Source organism: Lepidochelys kempii, chromosome 3 (assembly GCF_965140285.1).
Source record: "Lepidochelys kempii isolate rLepKem1 chromosome 3, rLepKem1.hap1, whole genome shotgun sequence".
Taxonomy (NCBI): domain Eukaryota; kingdom Metazoa; phylum Chordata; order Testudines; family Cheloniidae; genus Lepidochelys; species Lepidochelys kempii.
The window spans coordinates 19,330,150-19,354,038 of record NC_136382.1 but is presented as its reverse complement, the minus strand read 5'-3'; the positions used below and the strand labels follow the sequence as shown (position 1 = coordinate 19,354,038).

Sequence of the window (23,889 nt, the reverse complement as noted above, 5' to 3'; positions counted from 1 at the left end):
ATTCAGAGAAGATCAGCTGCAGCCAGTGCAGTTGTCCCATATCCAAGTCTGTTACCTGAAAAACAGAAATCTGAGAACTAAAAACCCCTCTTGCAAAGGGGTTGAAGTAGGATGTCTGCTCTCATATGAGTAAAGGTTTATTCCACCAGATGTTTTCCATTGTGCAGAATGAAAGATGTGTACAGGGCTATGCCCTGGTGGTCTGGCTGGGGCATTTCTTTTAAAAATTACAAGATTGATGTGACTCCAGTGTCAGATTTGCTTTTTGGCTTTAGTTTTCCAAGTACTGGTGGTGATAAGAATTTAGATTTCTATCACCTCCTTACTTTATCCATCTAGTTTTAAACAGGTTTGTTTGTATATGTGGGCTTGTCTACCCATTAAAGTTAATCCAAAGTTAGGCAAGGTGTGAGTTTAATGCTGAGAAGCTATTGCTGATTAACTCCATGTATGCACACTCTATTCCAGAATAAGAGTGCTGCATTTTTGGAATATTTGTAATATTTTCTGAAACCCAGCAAGGGGGACAGAGTCTTGGAGCCCAGGATCCAGCCTAAGCAGGAACATCTACAGTGCTATTTTTAGTATCACAGCCTGAGCCCTGCAAGCCATGACCTTGGTGCCATGGGTTTTTCTTTGCAGTGTAGACATACTTTTTGAGGCTTTCTGCTTTGAATCTTAATAAAATGTATTCTGCTAATGGCTTTGCTAGTAAAGCTGAGACCCAATAACCTGTTAGCCCCTCTTGCACAAATTTCCTATTCGTGTTTTTTTTTTTGTCCAAAGTAGCTGGAAAGCAAAAAGGACAGTGAAGTGTACAGCATAGATCATCCTTAACATACTACCACACACTGTGCAGTTACTGGTTTGCCAGGAAGCAGATAATGCTGTCTCCTTTGTGCATGATTTGCTTTGAAACACCACTACACAACATTTAACAGAAACCATTAGTATAATCTGTGTTTTGCATAAGAAATGTCATCATATTCGACAATAACAAAGTTCCTGTGGGGAAATTTTTTTATTACTATTTGAAGTGGCTTAGTAGCTAAGCAGGACATAAATTATCATGAAGCAATTGTAGGATCCTCAAAAATGTCCTGAGAGCTGTTTGAGTGTATTCTTAAAGCACCTGCACTAGGGTTTACTTCTCTGCTGTTTCTTAAAGGAACATGGTAGGCAGTAGATCTAGCAGTGGTCTCACTACTTGAGTCCTACTAGAGAGGAGGTCCTTAGTAATAAGGTTATGTCAACAGTTTCTCCCAACCACACCACTAGAGTACACACCAAAAAACAAGCCCAGAAAATACCCTCCACCCAGTTCAAGATTTAAAAATGCAGATCTAAAGAAACTGCATTTGGTAGACTTTTTTCTTCTAATGGTGACTCTTTGGAATAACCTGGGTGCTATTCAAAGTGAACCAGAGTTATTTACATTCATAGCATCTATTTATCAGTGAAATAATGCCATTTTTATTCATTCATTTATACTTTATTTGCTCCTTTTAGAAAAACAATTGACTGCCAGCAACTGCTTAGGAATATTAGCCATGGCTGAAGCTATGCAGTGCAGTGAACTATACAACATGGCCAAAGCATATGCCCTACAAATTTTCCCAGAGGTGGCCAATCAAGAGGAGATCCTTAATATCTCCAAAGATGACTTCATTTCCTACATGTCCAATGACAGCCTGAACACCAAAGCAGAAGAGCTGGTGTACGAAACAGTGATAAAATGGATTAAGAAGGACGCTGCACTAAGAGCTCAGGTAAAAATAATCTGAGAAACCACTTTCCTCCATTCTCATAAATACCTCTTTAAAGTAGAAACTATCCCCATGCAATTTTAAATGTGAAGATGAATAAAAGATGGGATTGTGGAGGTAAAAAGAGAGCAAATGACTCTAGGTTATGCACAAATTGTAAGCCATTTCAGAATCTGAGTTCCCCCTATCTGATTTAGAATTAAAAGCTTCTCATTTGCTACACGTGTATTAGAAACAGAGTCTTGGGGTTGTTGGCTGCAGACTTGGTCAAAGATAAATCTTGAAGGTTTATAATGGCATGATATGTTACCTCAGGAAAGGAATACATTTTTGGGAAGGTGTGCACATTCAGTAACAGTAGGAAGCAAAAATCCTCGGTAAATCACAATTTTTTTGGTGCTGAATGCTAATAGCATGACCAACTTACAAGTACACTATGTATAAAAAATTATACTGTACCTTTACTGGCTCTTCAGATACCCCCTCTGGTAGTATATACATATTTATTAGGGTTAGCTTGTCCGCACCATTTGTCTGAGTTATGCAGTTGCCCTTAACTTGTGAAGTTAAATGTATTACCTTGCCTACCACTATCTCCAGATAAGTGTTATAAATAGTGACTGGTTTTGAGGACAATAAAGGCAAAACATTGTCCTTGAGATAGACGAATTACATTGGTGACACTTAAAAACCTGCCTCTCTTCTTAGATATAACTAAATAAGATTTGCAGGTAGATGATCTTGGTACCTAACTGTGGTGATAAGGGGATGTCTGAGTATCTAAATTGATCTTTGGTTTGAATCGCAACCTTCGTCTTGGGTCAGAATGTTCCCTCTTGCAGATGGGCTCTGTCAAGGCCCGCCCGGAAGGGAGAATGCCTCCCCCATGTTATTGTTGCTTCCCCAGTACCCTGCTGAGCTTCGGTTTTGCAGGGGGAGGAAGGCCAAAGCAGGTGCTAAGGGCATTTCTGGCTATCAGGCTCTGGGTTCTAGGCAGTCAGCCCTGGTGGTTGAAGCTGTGGTTGAGAACAGGCACCAAGTGCCGAAGCTGGACACAGAGTCAGGACTAGGCTGAGAGTGGTGCTGAAATCAGGGCCCGAAGTCAGGCTGTGGGTCAGAACTGGGGTCAGAATCCGGAGAGAAGCCAATCAGGATCGTAGTTGGAGTCCGTGTGCAGGTCAAAGGTCGGGTTGGAATCAGTCCCAGGGTCTGGGGCCAGGAGATACCCCAGTCTGGAGCAGGGCAAGAATAAGATACAGACAAGGCTGAAGCAAGTCTGGAGCAGGGCAAGAATAAGATACAGACAAGGCTGACATGCGCTGGAAAAAGGCTCGGGCAACCGGATTGAGGGCAGGCTAGAAGCCTAAGGAGTCTGGAACACCGCATGGTAGCTGGAGGGTTCCTAGTCGAATGGCGCTGTTGCACAGACTAACTTGTGGCTCTGGCAGTGAGAGTGAAATACATTTGTCTGGAGGTCATCTGACCCTAGTCCTCCCCAGGGATAGGCATTCTGCAGCAGCCTGAGTGATGAGTCACTGCAGGCTTTGTTGAAGGGGTCAGTCATTTTAGCTAAGTGAGGGCCCTGGTCTTGTGGTTGTTTGCCTCACACTGGCAGCTCCAACCTCAGCTGATCCCACTCTAGTTCCCCAAAGAAATACAACCACGACTTAATCCATTTTAGAGTATGTCTACACCAGAGATTTAGGTGTAATTTTTGATCAAGCTGGCATGCTACAAATAGAAATGTAGCCGCAGTGGTGGGACGGGCTAGCCCACCCAAGTATGATCCCATCTGAGAGCATAGCTATGTAGTCAGGTTGCTAGTTCTTCGTGCTGCCGCAGCCACGTGTCTGTTTTAGCGTGCTAGCGAGATCAGAGGTAACGCATCTAGAACCATCTGAGCTGGAAATTTACATCTCCGGTTCTGGCGTACACATACTTGCAGAGTTGCATTATCTCCCCCTAGATCCTTTCCAGGGTTGCTTAAAGAAGAAGGATGGTCCAGTTAGTAGGATACCAACCTGGGACTCAGGACACCTAGGTATTATTCCTTGCTTTGCCACAAACTTCCTGTGTGAACTCAGCCCAATCGCTTAGTCTTTCTGTATCCCAGTTCCCCATCTGTAAATGAGGTAATAGAACTTCCCTACCTCAGTGGGGTGTTGGGAGGATAAATGCATTGAAGACAGAGGTACTCGGTTACTGTGGTAGTGACTTCCATGTAAGATCCTAAGATAGACGTGTGGCCACAGGGGAAACACGTCTGATGGTAGCACAGTTCCTGCAGTCAGTCTGTGGCTGTAGGGAGCCTCTTCAAAACGTCTTCTCTCCTCTTCAAATGCATAATGCACGTGAGACTCTAAGAGGAACCTCACAGAGTTTTCCTGCCTCTGTGGCCACCTTCTAGGCTTCTCTTCTGGTGTTGATTGGCTGAGCCGTATATATTATTATGATCGCAAAACATTTATACAGTGCTGTTGATTTACTGAAATGGGCCCCTTCTCAGCTCCCACTGGCCTTGGGAAATGTGCAATACTGTTAGAGTGTGTTTCTCTGCTCGTTTAAAGTTTGATGAAGATAGTCCGTTCTGAGCTGCTCCTGTACTGAAATAGAACTTAATGGAGACTATGGGATTATTCTCAAGGGCAGTAGTGGAAAGAACCTTGCAGAATGAATCTGTTTCTCTGTCACAAACAGAGGGTGTCAATCACCATGCAATCTAGGTTATGTTTCAAGATTGCTGGTTTAAATATTTCTTTCTTCCTCCTGCTGTGCTGATGTTATGAATTCGTTTTTTAAGTGGTGGTTTTTGTTTTGACTGCTGCCATTGCCACCACCACCACCTGCTCTTCTTTCACTTTCATGTTGCAGCAATTGGGGTGGATTTTTTTTTCCAAGTTACATTCCTTTTTCTCCTGCTTCTGAAGTGCTTTTATAGTTTATGGTGACAGCTTTATTTGTTTCTCCAAATTTCTCACTGTGGTGTTTGATTTTATATGTTTTCTTTCAATTTTATATGTATCTATAGGGAGATGAGTGTTTTGAATAAATTAATGTAAAAGATACCAATAGCTGGCTGCTTTCATGTCCAGTCCTACCGCTAAGCCAGGTTTTAGGGGTGGCTGGCTGGCTGCTCTAATTTTTTCTTACCTCTCTGTATCCTGCTGTATTATATATAAGGCTCTTAGTCAGATAGATGATTATTTTCTGAAAGCAGAAGCTCTTGCTTTTTACATTTACCATGAAACACCCTCTCTTTAAAATTTTATAATGGCATCTACATTTTCAGAGCTCAGAAACAAATTACTCTAGAGTTGGATATAAAGTTAGACTAACCAGGCTTCTGTCTGATAAAGATGATGTGTAGAAATTTTGATGACACCTCCTTCCAGCATGAGAAATATCGAGCCCAATCCTACCAGATGCATAGTCCCTGAATTATTGGGAGTCAAGGGTGCTCAGCACCTTACAGAATCAGACCCACCATTTCTGCCGAATCTGTCAGGGCAATGCTTTGTGTACATCGAACACTTCATAGAATATCACGGTTGGAAGGGACCTCAGGAGGTCATCTAGTCCAACCCCCTGCTCAAAGCAGGACCAATCTTCTCAGATTGTGAATGGATAAGTCAAACTGTCTGGAGTGGCTCATGGCCATGAGTGCCAACAACAGGGCAGACTGTTACAAACCAGGGCACAACCCCAAATTGGTTGTGAGTGTTATACTTCGATTTCACCACCCAAGCATCAGCTATGAACTTCTCAAGCACTATAACAGCCTTAACATGGAGTCTCAGACAGTCCCCTTGGGCACTCCGGTCTATCTTGCCACTTAGGCAAGCCTGCCTTTTGGTCCCCTACTCCAAAAATCACAACAATATTCAGGTTACACCCAGTTCCAAAGGACCAGTCACTTACCCCAGGTCAGTGGTTCTCACTCTGCGGGTCACTTACGGCCCAATCAGCACACATAGCCATACAGGTAGTATATATATATTGTGTGGATGCAGCCCACATAACACACAGAGAGCTGCATATGCAGCCCACAATGGTAAATAGGTTTAGAACCACTACCTCAGGTCATTTGCACCGTAGATCTCTCACCAAAGACAACACTTGTAGCTAATCCTATAATAACCTATCTAAAGATATATGAATTCAGAAAAAGAAATGAGAGTTATTTAAAAGGTTTAAAGCAGGTAAACATACACACACAATGAGTTACAGTCTTAAGTTTCAAAAGGTAATAGTAGCTTCTATAATAATCAAGCTCTATATGTCCTTTAGGGCTAACCCAGGCCAAGCACTGGGGATCTTTTGCTTATGCTTAGTCATCCTTGTCTCCCAGAGTCCAAGCAGCCTTAAGATATAGTTTCTTCTACTTGTCAGGGATTTTTTTATTGCCTTCCCCCAGAATTCAAGCTGATGGGACAAGTTCATGTGCATGTCTCCTCTTCATTGTGTGGGACGAGGGCCAATAACAAAGTCTTTTGTCTTCTGGTGTTCCACAATGGTTTGTCTGGTGTATAGGGGCCTTTTGTTGTTGTTGGGCAGGAGATACCTCCTGTGGTGAGGATTACAAGGGAGAATAGCAATGGAAAGAACTTGCAGCCAGAGGGAACACGGGATAGACCGGATAATCGCACCGTCACCAGAAAAGGCAGGTCTACGTGATCGGGGACTCCTTACTGAGAAGAATAGACAGGCCTGTAACCAGAGCTGATCCAGAGAATAGAAGGGTATGCTGTCTTCCAGGTGCTAAGATACAGGATGTGGACCTCAGGTTGAAAAGGATCCTAAAGGGAGCGGGAAAGAATCCACTGATTGTCCTTCATGTGGGAACAAATGATACTGGTAGATTCTCACTGGAACGTATCAAGGGAGACTATGCCAGCCTGGGGAAGACTCTTAAGGAAATCGAGGCTTAGGTGATCTTCAGTAGGATTCTGCCTGTTGCTAGAGAAGGGCAACAAAGGTGTGACAAGTTTATGACTATCATCAGATGGCTCAGGGAGTGGTGCTATAAGGAGGGCTTTGGGATGTATGGCCACTGGGAGGCATTCATTGACAGAGGACAGTTCTCTCGGGATGGACTTCATCTGAGTAGGGAAGGAAATAGACTTCTAGGATGGAGGCTGGCACAACTGATTAAAAGAGCTTTAAACTAGGAATTTGGGGGGATGGTTGGGAGATGTCCAGGTAATCTCCATGCCGGATTTTAGCATTGAAAGGGAAGAAAACAAAGTAAGAAAGGATACAGCCGTGGGTAGGAGAATGGACATAAGGAGGAAGGGCAGTGTGGATACCAGTCTAATAGGTCATACTGGCTGTAGAATGTCCATGCCTAAGCGGGTAAAGAATCTGAGCGAGGCCAAACAACAAAAATTAAGGTGTTTGTACACCAATGCGAGGAGCCTGGGTAACAAAATGGAGGAACTGGAGCTACTGGTGCAGGAAGTGAAACCAGGTATTATAGGGAGAACGGAAACATGGTGGAATAGTCGTCATGACTGGACTACAGCTATTGAAGGGTATGTGCTGTTTAGGAAAGACAGAAATAAAGGTAAAGGTAAAGGACCTCATAGAAGAAATGGTTGTAGGGGACAACCTTGGTTCAAGTGATCATGAGCTAATTCAGTTCAAACTGAATGGAAGGATAAACAAAAATAAATCTGCGACTACGGTTTTTGATTTCAAAAGGGCTGACTTTCAAAAATTAAGGAAATTAGTTAGGGAAGTGGATTGTACTGAAGAATTTATGGATCTAAAGGCAGAGGAGGCCTGGGATTACTTCAAGTCAAAGCTGCAGAAACTATCAGAAGCCTGCATCCCAAGAAAGGGGGAAAAATTCACAGGCAGGAGTTGTAGACCAAGCTGGATGAGCAAGCATCTCAGAGAGTTGATTAAGAAAAAGCAGAAAGCATACAGGGAGTGGAAGATGGGAGCGATCAGCAAGGAAAGCTACCTTATTGAGGTCAGAACACGTAGAGATAAAGTGAGAGGCTAAAAGTCAAGTAGAGTTGGACCTTGCAAAGGGAATTAAAACCAATAGTAAAAGGTTCTATAGCCATATAAATAAGAAGAAAACAAAGAAAGAAGTGGGACCGCTAAACACTGAGGATGGAGTGGAGGTTAAGGATAATTTAGGCCCAATATCGAAACAAATACTTTGCCTCAGTCTTTAATAAGGCTAATGAGGATCTTAGGGATAATGGTAGCATGACAAATGGCAATGAGGATATGCAGGTAGATATTACCATATCTGAGGTAGAAGCGAAACTCGAACAGCTTAATGGGACTAAATTGGGGGGTCCAGATAATCTTCATCCAAGAACATTAAAGGAATTGGCACATGAAATTGCAAGCTCATTAGCAAGAATTTTTAATGAATGTGTAAACTCAGGGATTGTACCATATGACTGAAGAATTGCTAACATAGTTCCTATCTTTAAGAAAGGGAAAAAAAGCGATCCAGGTAACTACAGGCGTGTTAGTTTGACATCTGTAGTATGCAAGGTCTTGGAAAAAAATTTGAAGGAGAAAGTAGTTAAGGACATTGAGGTCAATGGTAAATGGAACAAAATACAACATGGTTTTACAAAAGGTAGATCATGCCAAACCAACCTGATCTCCTTCTTTGAGAAAGTAACAGATTTTTTTAAACAAAGAAAATGCAGTGGATCTAATTTACCTAGATTTCAGTAAGGCGTTTGATACAGTTCCACATCCACAGTATGCATCCGATGAAGTGAGCTGTAGCTCACGAAAGGTCATGCTCAAATAAATTGGTTAGTCTCTAAGGTGCCACAAGTACTCCTTTTTTTTTTTTTTTTTGCTAATACAGACTAACACGGCTGTTACTCTGAAAGTTCCACATGGGGAATTGTTAGTTAAATTGGAAAAGATTGGGATCAATATGAACATTGAAAGGTAGATAAGGCATTGGTTAAAAGGAAGACTACAGCTGGTCATACTGAAAGATGAACTGTCAGCCTGGAGGGAGGTTACCAGTGGAGTTCCTCAGGGATTGGTTTTGGGACCAATCTTATTTAATCTTTTTATTACTGACCTCGGCACAAAAGTGGGAGTGTGCTAATAAAGTTTGAAAATGATACAAAGCTCAGAGGTATTGCCAATTTATAGAAGGACCAGGATATCATACAGGAGGATCTGGATGACCTTGTAAAGTGGAGTAATAGTAATAGGATGAAATTTACTAGTGAGAAGTGCAAGGTCATGCATTTAGGGATTAATAACAAGAATTTTAGTTATAAGATGGGGATGTAACAGAGGAGGAGAAGGACCTTGGAGTATTGGTTGACCACAGGATGACTATGAGCCGCCAATGTGATATGGCCGTGAAAAAAGCTAATGCGGTCTTGGGATGCATCAGGCGAGGTATTTCCAGTAGAGATAAGGAGGTGTTAGTACTGTTATACAAGGCACTGGTGAGACCTCATCTGGAATACTGTGTGCAGTTCTGGTCTCCCATGTTTAAGAAGGATGAATTCAAACTGGAACAGGTACAGAGAAGGGCTACTAGGATGATCCGAGGAATAGAAAACCTGTCTTATGAAAGGAGACTCAAGGAACTTGGCTTGTTTAGCCTAACCAAAAGAAGGTTGAGGGGAGATATGATTGCTCTCTATAAATATATCAGAGGGATAAATACCAAGGAGGGAGAAGAATTATTTAAGCTCAGTACCAATGTGGACACAAGAACGAATGGATATAAACTGGCCATCAGGAAGTTTAGACTTGAAATTAGACGAAGGTTTCTAACCATCAGAGGAGTGAAGTTCTGGAATAGCCTTCCAAGGGAAGCAGTGGGGGCAAAAGACCTATCTGGCTTCCAGATTAAACTCGATAAATTTATGGAGGAGATGGGATGATGGGATAACATGATTTTGGCAATTAATTGATCTTTAACTATTCATGGTAAATAGACCCAATGGCCTGTGATGGGATGTTAGATGGGGTGGGATCTGAGTTACTACAGAGAATTCTTTCCTGGGTATCTGGCTGGTGAATCTTGCCCACATGCTCAGGGTTCAGCTGATCGCCATATTTGTGGTTGGGAAGGAATCTTCCTCCAGGGCAGATTGGAAGAGGCCCTGGGGGTTTTTCGCCTTCCTCTGTAGCATGGGGCATGGGTCATTTGCTGGAGGATTCTCTGCACCTTGATGTCTTTAAACCATGATTTGAGGACTTCAGTAACTCAGACATAGGTGAGAGGTTTATTGCAGGAGTGGATGGGTGAGATTCTGTGGCCTGCGTTGTGCAGGAGGTCAGACTAGATGATCATAATGGTCCCTTCTGACCTTAATATCTATGAATCTATGAAATAGTATTTCACACTTGGTAGTGCTTCTCTCTTGACTGGAGGTTTACAGTTTCAGAGAAAACACTTTTATAGTTACAGAGCAAACACTTAAATATTATCTTATAACATGGAATACAAATATTCTAAGTGAGATCAATACATGCTGCAACTTACAAGTGTAAACACTAAACATGTTTTTATAAATCTAATACTAGTTTTAACAATATTAACACACAGGTGAGCCAGACTAATTCAGCTCTGTATTTGTCAGCGTTCAGTTGACGCCTAAGGGCTTGGCATGAGCTGGCACCTGGTCTGTCAGCATCACAGGATGCTCTAACTTCATTCAGGGTATAATGGGATTGTTTCACCCAGGCTCCGTCGCTGCAGATCTCTTGGTGCAGGGAACCAGTAGGTGCAAGGCACCACAGCAACTGCTTCAGTAACCAGCCAGCAAAGCCACAAAAGTGGGAGGGTCATGACCCGAGAGACCAGTTGATATGCTGGTTCAGGGCAGCCCCAGGGCAACCTCTAGGCTAGTGGGGGGTCCTATGGAGCTCCACCTACAAATTAAAATTCCGCTGGAAGGTACAGTGCAGCCCTCACTGCTGTCCTTGACCAAGGGTGAATCCTTGCAGAGGTACAGCTGGCCAGGGGTCTGCAATTTAATGGTAGAGAGTATGAAGGGCACGATCTTTAAAGCACTATATTCTATCATGTATTGTATATGGATGGTGTGTCATATGTGTGCATGGGGCTTTTTGAAGATACATTAAGACAAGGTCTTTGCCCAGAAGCACTTGCTGTGTAATTCATAAAGTTGACATAGTAAGTAAAGGCATCGACCCATGGGAAGGCAGGTATCATGGTTACAGAGTGAGCTGTGTTTTAGATCCCTTTTTCTCCTTCTAAAGTGTATGGAACCCTTTGGTTCAACCACACTGGGATTGGATCTCTGGGCTGCAATCTCCATGTTTCCCAAGCATGTTAATTCTGCAGGCCCAGCTCTGTTTGGCACTTGTAAGCCCTTTTCCTCAAGGAGCCTCTGGCAACAGTTGGTTAAAGTGATTCTAAAGCAGCTTCTTCAAAGCAAAGTATTATTATTCACCCAGAGGTACATAGCAGGCAGAGCAAAGAGGAAACCAACAAAAAGTCTATATGCCTGGTTCTTACCTGCACCTCCTTCTTTCCTTGCAAGTGCTGGGTGAGTTCTACTTAGCCCAGACATCCCTGCTCCTGGACTGTGGGGAGCAGGCTGCCTGCTGTATCTTCTCCCTCTCTGCGTGTCTCTGTCAGCATCTCTCCCTAGGCAGCTACTGGCAGCCCACTCAACCCCTCCCCCCTCTTCCTTTCTAGGCCTGAGGGACTTTAGTGGTTTAGTATCCCCTTAGCGCCTAGACTGAGGGATGGAAATCATAAACCTAGCCAGACTGGTTGAAGGCTGGCCAGGGGCATTCCCCAATTAATAGTTCCCCCATTGTTCCCTTAAGGAGCCTTATTTCTGTCACTGTCTTGTTCCTGTTTGTTCCCCCTTCCCCTCACCCCACCCTCCGAACAGCCTCCTTTGACTGAACTCGATGCAGTCAGGCAGGATCATTTCAACTGGGTGAGCTGAGGTGATATTTATATAAAAAAAAAAAAAGTACATCTAGCTCTTCATTCTCCACTGCAGGGAGTAAGTAGGGTGACAGCTCCAGGGAGGAAAAGCTCCTTGGAAAGCTGCTATTGCTTGTGCACTACTTTGGTTGCAATCACCAGAGTCCTCCTGTTATGTTAGCTTCTTAGGGGGAGGTATATTTTCAAAAGCACAAATGGGATTTAGTCCCCTGTTTTCACTGAAAGGGAATGGGGATCGGGTGCCTAACTGTTCTTTGTGCAGTTGAAAACCTACTCCTTGGGTATCAAATTCTTTTTAGTGTCGTTAATCCTCTTATGGCCAGCCTCAAAACGGCAGTGGGGAGCTCCTGAATGGACCTGGGCTGTGGAAAGCAAGGTGAAAGGATATACCCTCGCCAGTTTTAATTCTGTAATGTGTGCCGTGTAGGAGTCTTACGGTGCTATATAAAAAGAGCTGTACTGCTTTACAGAAAACAGCATCTGAGATGTGCTACAAAGGGAGAGTAACAGAGCTTTCAAAGGTCACCGATCCATCTACATAAGACAGATAGTGAGCTCGAATAATGAACTATTTATTAAACTAATATTTGGTAAATAACTGTACCCCAGTGTTTTGAAAAGGTATGCCAACTGCTTATGGCAACATTTACATAACTATTTCAGCCCTGCTAGTCATGCAGTTGCATAAAAGCAATCTAACTGAGAAAAATGGCATTTGATGTCAGGTTCCTGAATGGCTAGGTAATTTCCTGTGGCAGTGAAAGCAGACCACTGGTTGAAGGAATTCCTTTTATTTCTCACTGGTTGGAAAGTCCGCAACAGACTGACACATCTACAAAAGATGGATTTGCTGGGTTTCTATTTATTTCTCTTCCAGGCTGATTGAGGACACAGTAGGGTTTATCGTGGTAGTTATTCCTTTTAACCTTAGTTTACCTCTGGGGTGATCATATAAAATACGTATTGCACAATGAGGCACTATCATGTGAAAAGCATCATGGTGTAGTGGTTGGAGCACAGGCAGGGCTTGGTGCCAGAAACTCTTGTGCTCTAATCCTAGTTTAGCCGTAATCTCACTGTTTGGCCTTGGGTAAATCAGTTTACCTACGTCCACCTTCCTCTCTGTGAAATGTGTGTGTGGTGGGGGGGAGGGAAATACCTATTATATGGAGTGTTGATAGGATCTACTAGATACTGGGCCTGATCCTCAACTAATGCAAACCAGTGTTGCTGGGCTAACAGTCAATGGATTTATGTCAATATTACTCAAGTTGAAGATCTGGCCCAATATCTATTCAAGATGTTGAAGATCTAAAGTAGTAAATTTATTATCTGACCAGAGTGCCATATGCTATGTCACCTTTCTCTGTGATCCATACAGACATGATAGTGTACCCTTTTTAAAAAAATACTGTTTAACATCAAAATGAAATGTCTTACCCATAAAAAAATTAATGAGCTCTCTATGAACTTATGTCCTCAGAGAAAGCTCTGTCTAAATAGTATCTTAGTGGCACCTGAGAACCAGAGATTTGTAGACAAATTGAAGGTAATTTAGAGAAGAACAAAACAAATGATTAAAGGACTAGAGGAATTGATTTTGAAGGAAAGATTAAAAGGATTGAATATGGTTGACTTGGTCTAACAACAGCTAAAGGGGGATAACTGTCTACAAGTATTTGAAGAGGAAAGGAGAGGAATTACCTAGGGTGGTGCAAGGCAGCATAACTACTGCAGGGGCAATGGGATAAAATTGAAGCAAAGCAAATGCAGGCTGAATAACACCGTGCACACCGGTAAGTTTAGTACCTAGGAGTGATGGAAAGGGAAGATGATGTGGAGAAGGAAAAGTGGCATTATGTCAAAAGTTATAAATGCCACTGAACTACCTTTAGCCAATTAAAGAGAATGGCAATAAAATGCCTTCGGTTAGGATGCAGAGAATGACAAAGAAGAAACAGTAGATTTCTGGAAGGAAGGAAAATGGGCAACTCTCAAGGTGTTTGGATACCATACTCGTGGGGAATTTCAAAGACCCAGCTAACACATAGAGTCAAACATGCAGCATCAGAAAGGTTCCATAGTTATGAAGAAGGCCAGCTTAATCCAGAAAGTATCAAAAACACTCTGAGCCTTTTCCTTAGCAATGGGTAGAAAATTATGGGAAAACTCAAAATGATGACATTCAGTACCAGGAGGGTACTTAAATTCATCATAGTAAGAAATTAATTCACTGAACAATGCAGTTCAAGAGTGTTAGGCTTCAGGAAAGCAAATATGGACTAAGTATGAAACGAAGGTTGGAATTTTCAAAGAAGCTGATAGGTGTTAGGCACCCAACTTCTTTTAAAATTTAATGAAATTTGAGTGCTTAGCACCTTTGGAAACCCCTTCCCTAGTGACTACAATAATAGCAGAATGCATTGAAAGCCTCCCCCTTGGAAAGCAGAAGAGTCCTAATAGATGCCATAATTGCAGTGCAACAAACTCCAATTTCTCTGAAAGTGAAGAGTGCAAGGAATGAGATGTAATCATTGTGTCTTCACATGGTGACAGACTGCTCAAAGATCTGGGGTTTAAATAAGTCCTTTTCTAGGGGGCCAAACAAACAAGAATACACACGCAGGCTTGGAGAGAGAAAAATATCAAGAGTGAGAGGAAACAGAATGAGTGAGTTAATACTAGTCCCAGGTGACATGGGGAATTAAAAAAAAAAATCAAAAGAAGAAGTGATACAAGAGAGAAAACGGGTCCATTAATTAATAAAGCAGGGTGAAGGTGGCGTTCTCTGTTACTCACTAATGGCTGGTATACGGCATTCTTTTTTTTTTTTTAAGGGATACCATCAACTTGAAATCTAGTTTAATTTTAAAAAAAAAAAAAAAGCTGAAAGTAGCTTTGGGAGCTGCACCTGTCCTGAAATCTCCTCTCAGTTTTTTTGTGGCGTTACCAACACATCTTCCTACTTTTAACAGTGTTTTTCTTTCTTCTGTTGCTGAGGAAACTGATTGACTCAATCCTGCAAACACATACACATGCAGTGTAGCTGTATGCATGAGATTACTTGCATTGCACGGAGTCACACACTTCTGTCAGCAGCAGAATCATGAAGGGAACTCCTGACTCCCAAGTCATCCGGTCCAAACATTAGACCACACTCCATGCTTTTCTGAATGGAAAGGGAAATGAAGTTCAGGATTGCATTATAAGTAGGAAACAATCTTTTTTATGTGTGTATCACTATGCTGTATGTGTCAGGAGTGCTCTTCCTTTTCAAAGCACATTACAAACACTATTTAATCTTGACAGCATGCCTTTGTGGTGCATATGTGTGTGCACAGATGTATACGTGGGTGTATATTTATAACCGGAACAAATGAAGTGCCAATCACTGGTTGTTGTATCGTTTGTTACTTTCTGAGGACATTTATTTTGGTCGAGTTTAGTCAGCAGAATAAGCCGTTTGTGATAAGAGTCTTTATTAAAATGTCTGAATGTGAAATAAAGTCTGAGTGTAATGAATTAATGATTTATCATCCTGTGTGCTTAAATATAACCTCATCACATTACATCTAGAAATACATGTTCACGTGCAGCTCCTTTTCTGCAACACTGATGACATTATGGTGTTTAGTCAGCTGTGCTGCCATAAAGATGTCATGTTAAAACTTCATTTCAGGAAGTGAGGCGGGTGCTATTTTCCTCTTGCTGTGCATGGGATTTCTACATGTAGCTCCCTCCCACTGAGTCACTGTGTGAGTCCAGGGCCTGAGAACCAGACTTCATTTCAAATGTTCATCTCATTATGTTATAAGGTTTCCAGCTATAATGATACTCGAGCTTTATAGTTAGTGGATTTTCAGTTCAAAGAAATTGAACCAATGCAGACTAAACAGTAATAAATAGTAGACAAATGCTGTGCACACCAGAGATTGGAGATTTGATTTGGATTTGTCCAAACACTTATAACTATGGAAGAGATTAGTAGAAGGAGTGCATGCCCTTGAGGTACCCATGGGCAATATGCATTGAAGTGGTTGCCCTGATCACCAGGTAGCACTGTGGTGCCCCAAAAATAATGAAGCTTCAAATCAGCAACTGGTGCTGCTGTCTCTGAGAGTTCTCAGAAACTCCGTTTAAACTTTCAAAAAACAGCCAGTTCCCAATTGATATTCCACTTGGACACCTGTAGTTTGCGAAGACTTTTTGGTGTCATGTATGGAGTTCTAGTTCAGAATATCATGGAGGATTTCCAGCAGCAGCGGGAAGGTGGGGACAGGTCAAGACTCTTGCCTGAAACTAACCCACCGTGCCTTGTCACTCTGCCACTGGAAACTTCTTGATTTCTAGCATTCGTTTCCAGCGCAGCTCAACATGCAGTTCATCATCTGACCGCCAGTCCAGGAACTAAGGGATAACCTCTGCTTTTTAAAAATGTGTGCCCCCTACAGGTCTCTGTGTGTTATTGGTGGTGCAGCATTGCTACCACCTCAGAGTCCTCTCAGAACTGTTTAGCAGTACTGCTGAGTTTTTGCCACAGCTGTCAGATTAGAATTTTTTATTTTCTTTAAAATCCCGTTGAATTTGAACCCAGTCTCTGTGTGAGTGGGCAGAGAAATCTTTTTACGGCTGTGGTGTATTAATCTTCTTAGTCTCTGTGATGAATCGAATGTATTCCTAGTTTAGTTTTAAAATGTTAAAAAATAGTCTCTTAGAATTATGCATAAATAGCTGAAACAGCAGTTTCTTGGACTAAAAACCTATCTTAATATGGATAATCTTACTTCTGTATTTGTACTTCTAACTAAAATATGTTTCTTTAGGCAGCTAGCACAAAGGGTCTTTTATATGAAAGAATAGTAAAACAGAGAGAGATGAGCTATAAGGCATGAGGGGAAACATTATTTTGACCTCTCTGGGCATTACTTCAAAAATGTCAAAAATCTTGATAGCTTTCCAGTGTAATATTTAAAGAGCAGGAAATTTGATTCTGCAACAGTAAACATATTTCCTAAAACTAGCTGTATACTGTTGTGACAATAGCCTAAGCAGAATCTGCACAGTGATACTCGTTTAAAGAATACCTATGAGGATTTTACTAGCTTGGGGATTTCAGATTAAAAAGCAATTTTTTTAAATATGATACTGAAGAGAGTTTTGAAAGTCAGCTATCCTACTAAAGCCCACTTTCTATAACCTTCTAATAATACAGATATAATTACAAGGGGAAGAAAGGTCACAAAAAGTTTAGCAAAGTAAACATCCCCATTCAGGCCACCAAGCAGAAATGTAAATGGCATTAAAATTTTCTGTGATCCAATGGGAGAGCTGTTCTGACTGGAGAGATGGAAAAAACACATACAGAAGTTAAGTGGATAAATTATGCAGGGTTAGATATATGGATGGGACATCTCGAAGCAGCAAGAAATAATCTTGATGGTACAACAGGCAGCACCATCCATCTGAGTCAGTACTGACCCAATAATATTTTACATGTACATAATAATTTATATCTTCACTGTACTGTGAAAACTGTAACCAGTGCATATACCATTGTAGTGCTGAGGCCTTTATGGTGTCAGAGGTGCCATCCCTTTCAGAGGAGATCTTAAACACATGTCATGACCATGTGTGGTTAAATGTCCCAGAGGATAGGGCCATTAACCACAGAGGCTTGGCCAAATTCCAGATTGAGTAATTGCTTTCTGCCTACTAGAAGCCCAGTGACATACGTGCACCACTGCTCAGTGTGATCTGACTGGTATAACCCTGAGCTATCCCACTGCATGCCACCTTATGGTTTGTTTCCCTCACTCACAGTGTCACATCTAAATTTAGCTTGTAAGCTCTATGGGGCAGAAACCCTGTCTGTTTTGCAACATAAAGGTATTTTGTCCTGGGTTTTATAAATCCTTGGGGACTCAGGCTATGTGAAGAAGCTGCTGGCCAGCTGAGCTAATGAAATTGATAGCAGTCTGGCAAATGTATATGTGCCTCAGGAGCCAATCCACACCAAATCTGTCTACTCCTTCCCTCATAGCCTGTCCCCCATACTCATGAGTTGTCAAGCCAGCTCTCCTCCCTCCCTCCCCCCATCCCCCATGGAGAGCAAACTCTACAAAGAGTTAGCGGGGGGGTCTAACCTTCCATCCCTAACTGTCTGTGATTCTATGAGCCACATCCTCAGCTGGAATAAATCAGAATAGCTCCATGGATGTCAATGGAGCCATACCAGTTTACACCAGTTGAAGAGCTGTCCTGTCTGTTCCCATACTCATGCCTCATTTTTTCTTTCTATTGCAGTGATTTAATTTAAATAGTGAAGTCCTTGGAGTAGAGCCTTGTCGAAACAATGGGCTAAATGCTGAAGGGGCTGAGACGTGGTCTGCCTTGTACCACCTGAAAAAATGAATTAACAGATTCATAGAATTTAAGGCCAGAAAAGACCATTATCATATCGTAATCTAGTCTGACCTCCTGTATACAATTCTACCAAGCGACCTCCTGTGTAGAAAAATCAACTGATTGCAGGTGCAAATCTGAATATTTTGCATCTCTGACTACCCAATTTGCACTTGCATTCAGAGAGTGTGAGATGAATGCTCTAAACATTTTGTAGCCACAGTTGAATTACAGGCCCAAACTGTAAGCCCATACTTGCATCCACAAAAATGGAGGCTGCTCTTTGAAAGTTTTGCCACGTACATTTTGAAAAGTGCCCTTCACGTCTATTGTACTATTTTATTATTAATAGTAATAATATTAATAATGTGTACAAGGAGCAAGAAAAGGAGAAAGAAAAGGAAGAAAAGCAAATAAGAGATGGTAAGAAGGTTGAAATGCTTAATAGTACTTATTCTAATCTTCAATAAAAAGGATAATGGTCACAAGATATTTAATACAATCATAGCTAACAAGGCTATGAAGCAGTCACAAGGCAGAATCAGAAAGGAATAGGCTACAGAATCCCTAGACCACTTGGATGTACTTAAATCAACAAAGCCAAATGAAACTTGCCATCGACTATAGTGCTTAAAGGAGCTAGTGCGAAAAGCCACTGGTTTATAAAAGCCTCTACCATCCTCTAGAGACAGTGAGATTATACATACTCTACAAATCCCTTGGTAAAAAAACAATGAGATTACCCATACCCTTAATGCTGGCAGTGATGAAGCAGAGCAGCAACTGTGTGTGCTCTCTTTCTCTCACACACACATACAGCTGTATTTCTGTAGCTGTTTGGGTGGGGAAAGAATAAGAGTGAAATGTGACATTAGCTTTGATATGTGACTTTAGCTTTCATGCTGATGAGAGAGAGCGACATGTTCTAATTATTATTAGCCTTCACAATGAGCCACAAGCTCAGACAGAGAAAGAGAGGGAGAGAAACACAGTTACAGTTTCTCACCAATCTAATTAAGGAAAGGTGGGCGAAAGAGAGAGTGTGCTTTGCTAATTCAGCAGCCGTTGCCTCATTTATTTGAGGAGGCATGGGGGAAGAATGCAGTATCTCTGTGGGTGGAGTCAGAAGAATTGCCTCCTGTTGCTGGAGGGGAGCTCTCCCCTAAATGCCAATTTAAGCTAAAGATGGAGACATCCTGGTGTCTAACCCCAAGTTCTCATTTAATGACATGAGTATTTGCTTGTGTTTTGTCTTACTTGTCAGTATGGCTGCTTCCTGCACAGGGTCTATTGGAGAAGCAGGAGGGGCAGCTTTCTGATGAACCAGGATTCTTGGGAAGCTTGTTTGGCCTGCCTTAGCTGTAGACGTATGCATATTCCAATTTCTCCATTACTTAAACTATTATTTAGCTATTCCTTTTAGTTCATTACAGCATGGGATGATCATCCCCATTAGAGACTCACTGGCTAAACTTTGATGTCCCCATCAATATCTTCATTATTCCTGGTGTCCTGATTCTGCATTTCATCTTGGCTCCTCTGTAAGGTTAAACTCCCCCAGACTTCTTAAAAAAGGCACTTCCTGAAATCGGAGCTTTGCCTCCCACTGCCATATGTCGACTGTGCTCCCTCTCCCACAAGTGAGCATCATTTTAATGGCATTAAGATGTCTGCAGCCAAGTCCCTGACATTTGTGACTCTCGGGAAAGGACAGAACTTTTTTTTCCCCTCTACAATACATTTTAGTAGAGGAAAGAGTCACGGAAGAATCTTTTATTTCACTGTATGGAACAGTGGCAGATGGCAGGGCTCAGCTTCTTACCTGTGCCCAGCTACTCAACTGATGTTCTGCCAGGCAAAATTTAGGGGCACAACTGAGATCATTGAGTCTCCCTGATCCTGGGACTGCTTCTGTGGGGCCAGCCTAGAGTTTGGTATAGATTAGAGTAGTCCCAAGGCTGCTTCCCACACAAGTGGCTTTGACCCCCAAGGAGACAGATAGGAATTGCTACAGGGCAACCTGCTAAGACTGTGCCTCCTGCATGCCTCCCCACCTTTGACTTGCCCCCTAGCTGCAGGCTGTAGGACCGGTGGCATAGAACCACTTATAGATGGCTCTGTATTTACTGAGGATGCCTCCCACCCCAGAAGGAGAAAACCTGTTGTTTTCTACTCCCCTTACACCACTTCCTTGATACATGTGGATCAGCGTGACGCTCAGGATTGAACCCAAAGGTCCTTCCTGGAAGTGTTTGGCCTTATGCAGATGAATCTCCAAAATCTCATGTTGTATTAAGGAATTCTCATGAATTAGTGGTTAGAACAAGGTAGTCAGCATTTGCTTCTGGTCATCTTCCTGTCACTCTGACGCTGGGCAAGTCACTCTAATCATTTTTGCTTCGGCTTCCCCATCTGTAAAACCTGCCTGCCTCCTGGCGTACTGTGAGGCTCACACTAATTAATGTGTGCAAAACATTTTGAGCTCTTCAGACAAAAAGGTGCTAAAGATGTTTAAAGTGTTATTATGTTATTTATTATAGTTGTGAAGTTCAGAGGTGTTACTGTTATGCAAACACACACTCATCTCTTCTCAGAAAACTGGACGTTTCAGACTTCCAAGCCCTTCCTGTTACACTGTTAAATGAAGTGATTGGATTTTGTGAAAACCTGTATTCTTCTCCCTGCCAGACTGAACCCATTTCAGTCACATCACATGCTCATTTTAACTTAGTTTATATCATCACGGTGACATGGCTCTAAGGAGGTAGGTTCGTGCAAAATCCTACTGGAAACAGATAATTGCATGTCCTTCCAAATTGATACCTGTGTTTTAAATTTATTGTAGGGAAATGGGAAGTGTTAGAAGATGTTCCTGTGATGATTATGATCACTTATCACCTAGCAGGGTGGAACCAATTGTACACAGTAGAACTTGAGAAATATTTCTAACCAACAACTGCTCACTCATCTTTCCCTTTCTCCATCCCTGTATCTCTACATTCTTCCTCCACTGAAGCTGTGACCTGATTCCTAGACACGAGAGGCACTCACACACTAAGGTGATGAAGATGGTTTAAAACAACTAACCAGACAGATGGATTCCAGCAGGGCTTTGGAACAGAACCCGGAGCTGGAGCGTGGAGCAGCTCCGGAGCAGTGGAGCTGCAGATTTTTGCCTGGAGCTGGAGCAGAGCTGGAGCACAGCTCCAAAGCCCTGCATTCCAGAAAGTAATGAGCACTGCAGTTCAGTGGAAGTTTGGGGTGTTAAGCGCCTCTCAGGATCAACCCCTAAATCTTCAAGAATATTTCCTTGAATCTTGGCCCCAATCCCAATTGGGGCCTTTGGGTGCTCCAATAATATAAATGTTTACTAGTAACAATCATCTTTTCTGCTTTTAATAGTCACCTTTCTTTTACTGTCCTCTTCTAAATATGCAGCCATAGTTAGTTCTTATTGTCCTGATATGTTCCCTATACCCAGCTCCATAAATGCATTCTCCAACTCTTCTATCTCTCACTGTGAAGTATTCTGTGATATGCTGTAAGATAAACAGTGATTTAAAATCAGTTCTCAGTGAATGGACTCTTCATTTATCACTTGCAATTTTCTCTTCTGTGGTTTTGTTTTCCTTTAAGCAATAACCAGTGACAGACAGCTTCATTTCTTCCAATGTCCTTTGCACTACAAGGTTTATTTTATTTGTATAGAAGATGGGGTCTAGTGTGAGTATTTGAGTCGCATCCACAGGAATCTGATTTCTAGGAAAACTTTGAAGAACGTGATTTGTTTCACCAACAAATAAATCTTACTAGTTAAAAGATAGTTAACAAATTGGATGGTGTTTTTCAGTCTCCACCATAGAGGCTATTCAAACGCAAGCTGCTCATCTGCTTTTGTTTCACACAAAATGCTAGAAAAGCCATTTGTTTTCAATGTAGCAACGAGTCTTAAATTTCAAGGTGAATTCAGGAAGCTAGGAAGATTAATGCTTGTCTTCTGTGCATAAGGTGTCATATTGAGTATAAGTTCAGAATCTGCTTTTACAACAAAATCTCTGTATAACAAGAATTGTCAGCTTTTGAAGATTGTTTTTGTCTCCATATGGGACCTCCCCCGAAAAAAAAACCTTCAGAGTGGAGCAGCTAAGGGATGTGTTGTCTTTGTGCTACCTGAACAATAATGAAGGTTTGGGGAGTGTATGCAGGATCCATGAAAATCAGGACTGTGTACAGTAACACTCAGGTACTAAGGGCAGCTCAAAGTATAATATATTCCCAAGTTGGGTAATAAGGGGAAGTGTTTGTGATGGGGGAGGAGGAAACGCAGAATGGTTGAAATCAAGCACTAAGGCTGCCATGTGTTCTTTCTCCAGTATGCTGCGGAGTTGCTGGCAGTGGTCCGCCTCCCCTTCATCCATCCCAGTTATCTGCTAAACATTGTTGACAATGAGGAGTTGATAAAGTCTTCAGAGGCCTGCCGGGATCTAGTGAACGAAGCAAAACGTTATCACATGCTCCCACATGCCCGACAAGAGATGCAGACACCAAGAACCCGGCCCAGGCTATCAGCAGGTAAAGCAAAGCTAGCTTCAGAGAGAAAGCTCTGTGATCTGACATTGCCTGCAGTCCAAGACTGAATGGTTCAGACTGTCTGTAGTTTGCAAAGGAAGGGAGGAGTAAGTGTCGTTCCTCTTCCTTTCACCACATTTCAGTAGCACAGGTTTGGGAGCCAGGGAGTCCAGAGTGCTAATCCAAGTTCCGATTCTGTCTCCTTCTGTGTAGGGTGACCAGACATCCCGTTTTGGCTGAGACAGTCCCTTTTTTAAGCCCTGTCCCGGCCGTCCTGACTTTGTTGGCAAAAGAGGGCATTTGTCCCATTTGCTCTTGCCAAACGGATCAAGCTGGCAAGAGCAAACAGGACAAATGCCCACTTTTGTCAAAAAAGTGGGGTGCAGAGGAACGTGGGCGGGGGGTGAGTGGCAATGCCAGCCCTGTGCAGGGGAGGGGGGGCAGGGCTTCTGCTGGGGACAGGCAGGGCTCGAGCGAACAACGACGCCAATTCCAGCCTCATGCAGCGGGGAAGGCAGGGCTCAGGCAAGCCGCGATCTGCCAGCCCCAGCCTTCGGGAATTATGATCACCCTATCTAGTATGTGCATCATTGCTTGCCTGAGCCCTGCCTTCCCCTGCACAAGAGGGGGACTCAGGCAAGCAGCTCGGGCCAGCCCTGCAGGCAGGGGGCTAGCAGGGAGGTGTAGGTCTCAGACCAGCCACTCGCAGTGTCCCATTTTCTCTTTGAGAAATATGATCACCCTTCTTCTGTGGCATTTAGGCAAGTCACTTAAGGTCCAAAAAGCTTCCCCTCTTTTGGATTACTCTATTTTTGGGAAGCCCAGCTTTGTAGACACCTGCACCGAAATGATCAAAGTAGGGTGCCTAAAACTAAGCACCTGAATCCATATTTAGGCACCTAAATGCGTGGTCTGATTTTCAGGAATGATTAACTTCAGTGGCAGCTCTGGATGCTCAGCACCGAGTGAAAATAGGACTCTAAGTATTTAAAGTTGGGCACCCACAACTGGACAACACTTCTAAAAATGTGGTCCTTGTCTTCTCTGCCTCAGCTTCTCCAGGACAACAATATTTTCTTACCTTCCTCTCAGGGTATTGTGAGGATCAGTTGATTAATTATTGTAAAGCAGTTTTCACTTTCTCAGAATTATGTAGATGTATTCTTATTTCAATACCACAAGTCTTAAAATATCAGATCAGGCTGTTTGTTG

The 23,889-nt window shown here is 42.5% G+C and overlaps 1 protein-coding gene across 11 annotated transcripts in view; it reads left to right on the top strand.

Annotated features, from left to right (window-relative positions):
• The window catches only part of KLHL29 (kelch like family member 29), a 601,388-nt gene that overhangs the window by 525,054 nt on the left and 52,445 nt on the right, over positions 1-23,889 (top strand). For all 11 annotated transcript variants that reach the window (XM_073335871.2, XM_073335864.2, XM_073335869.2 and 8 more), the window contains 2 exons: positions 1,510-1,769; positions 22,482-22,680. In XM_073335871.2, coding sequence (XP_073191972.1) covers positions 1,510-1,769; positions 22,482-22,680 — 459 coding nt within the window. The remainder of the gene's footprint in view (positions 1-1,509; positions 1,770-22,481; positions 22,681-23,889) is intronic.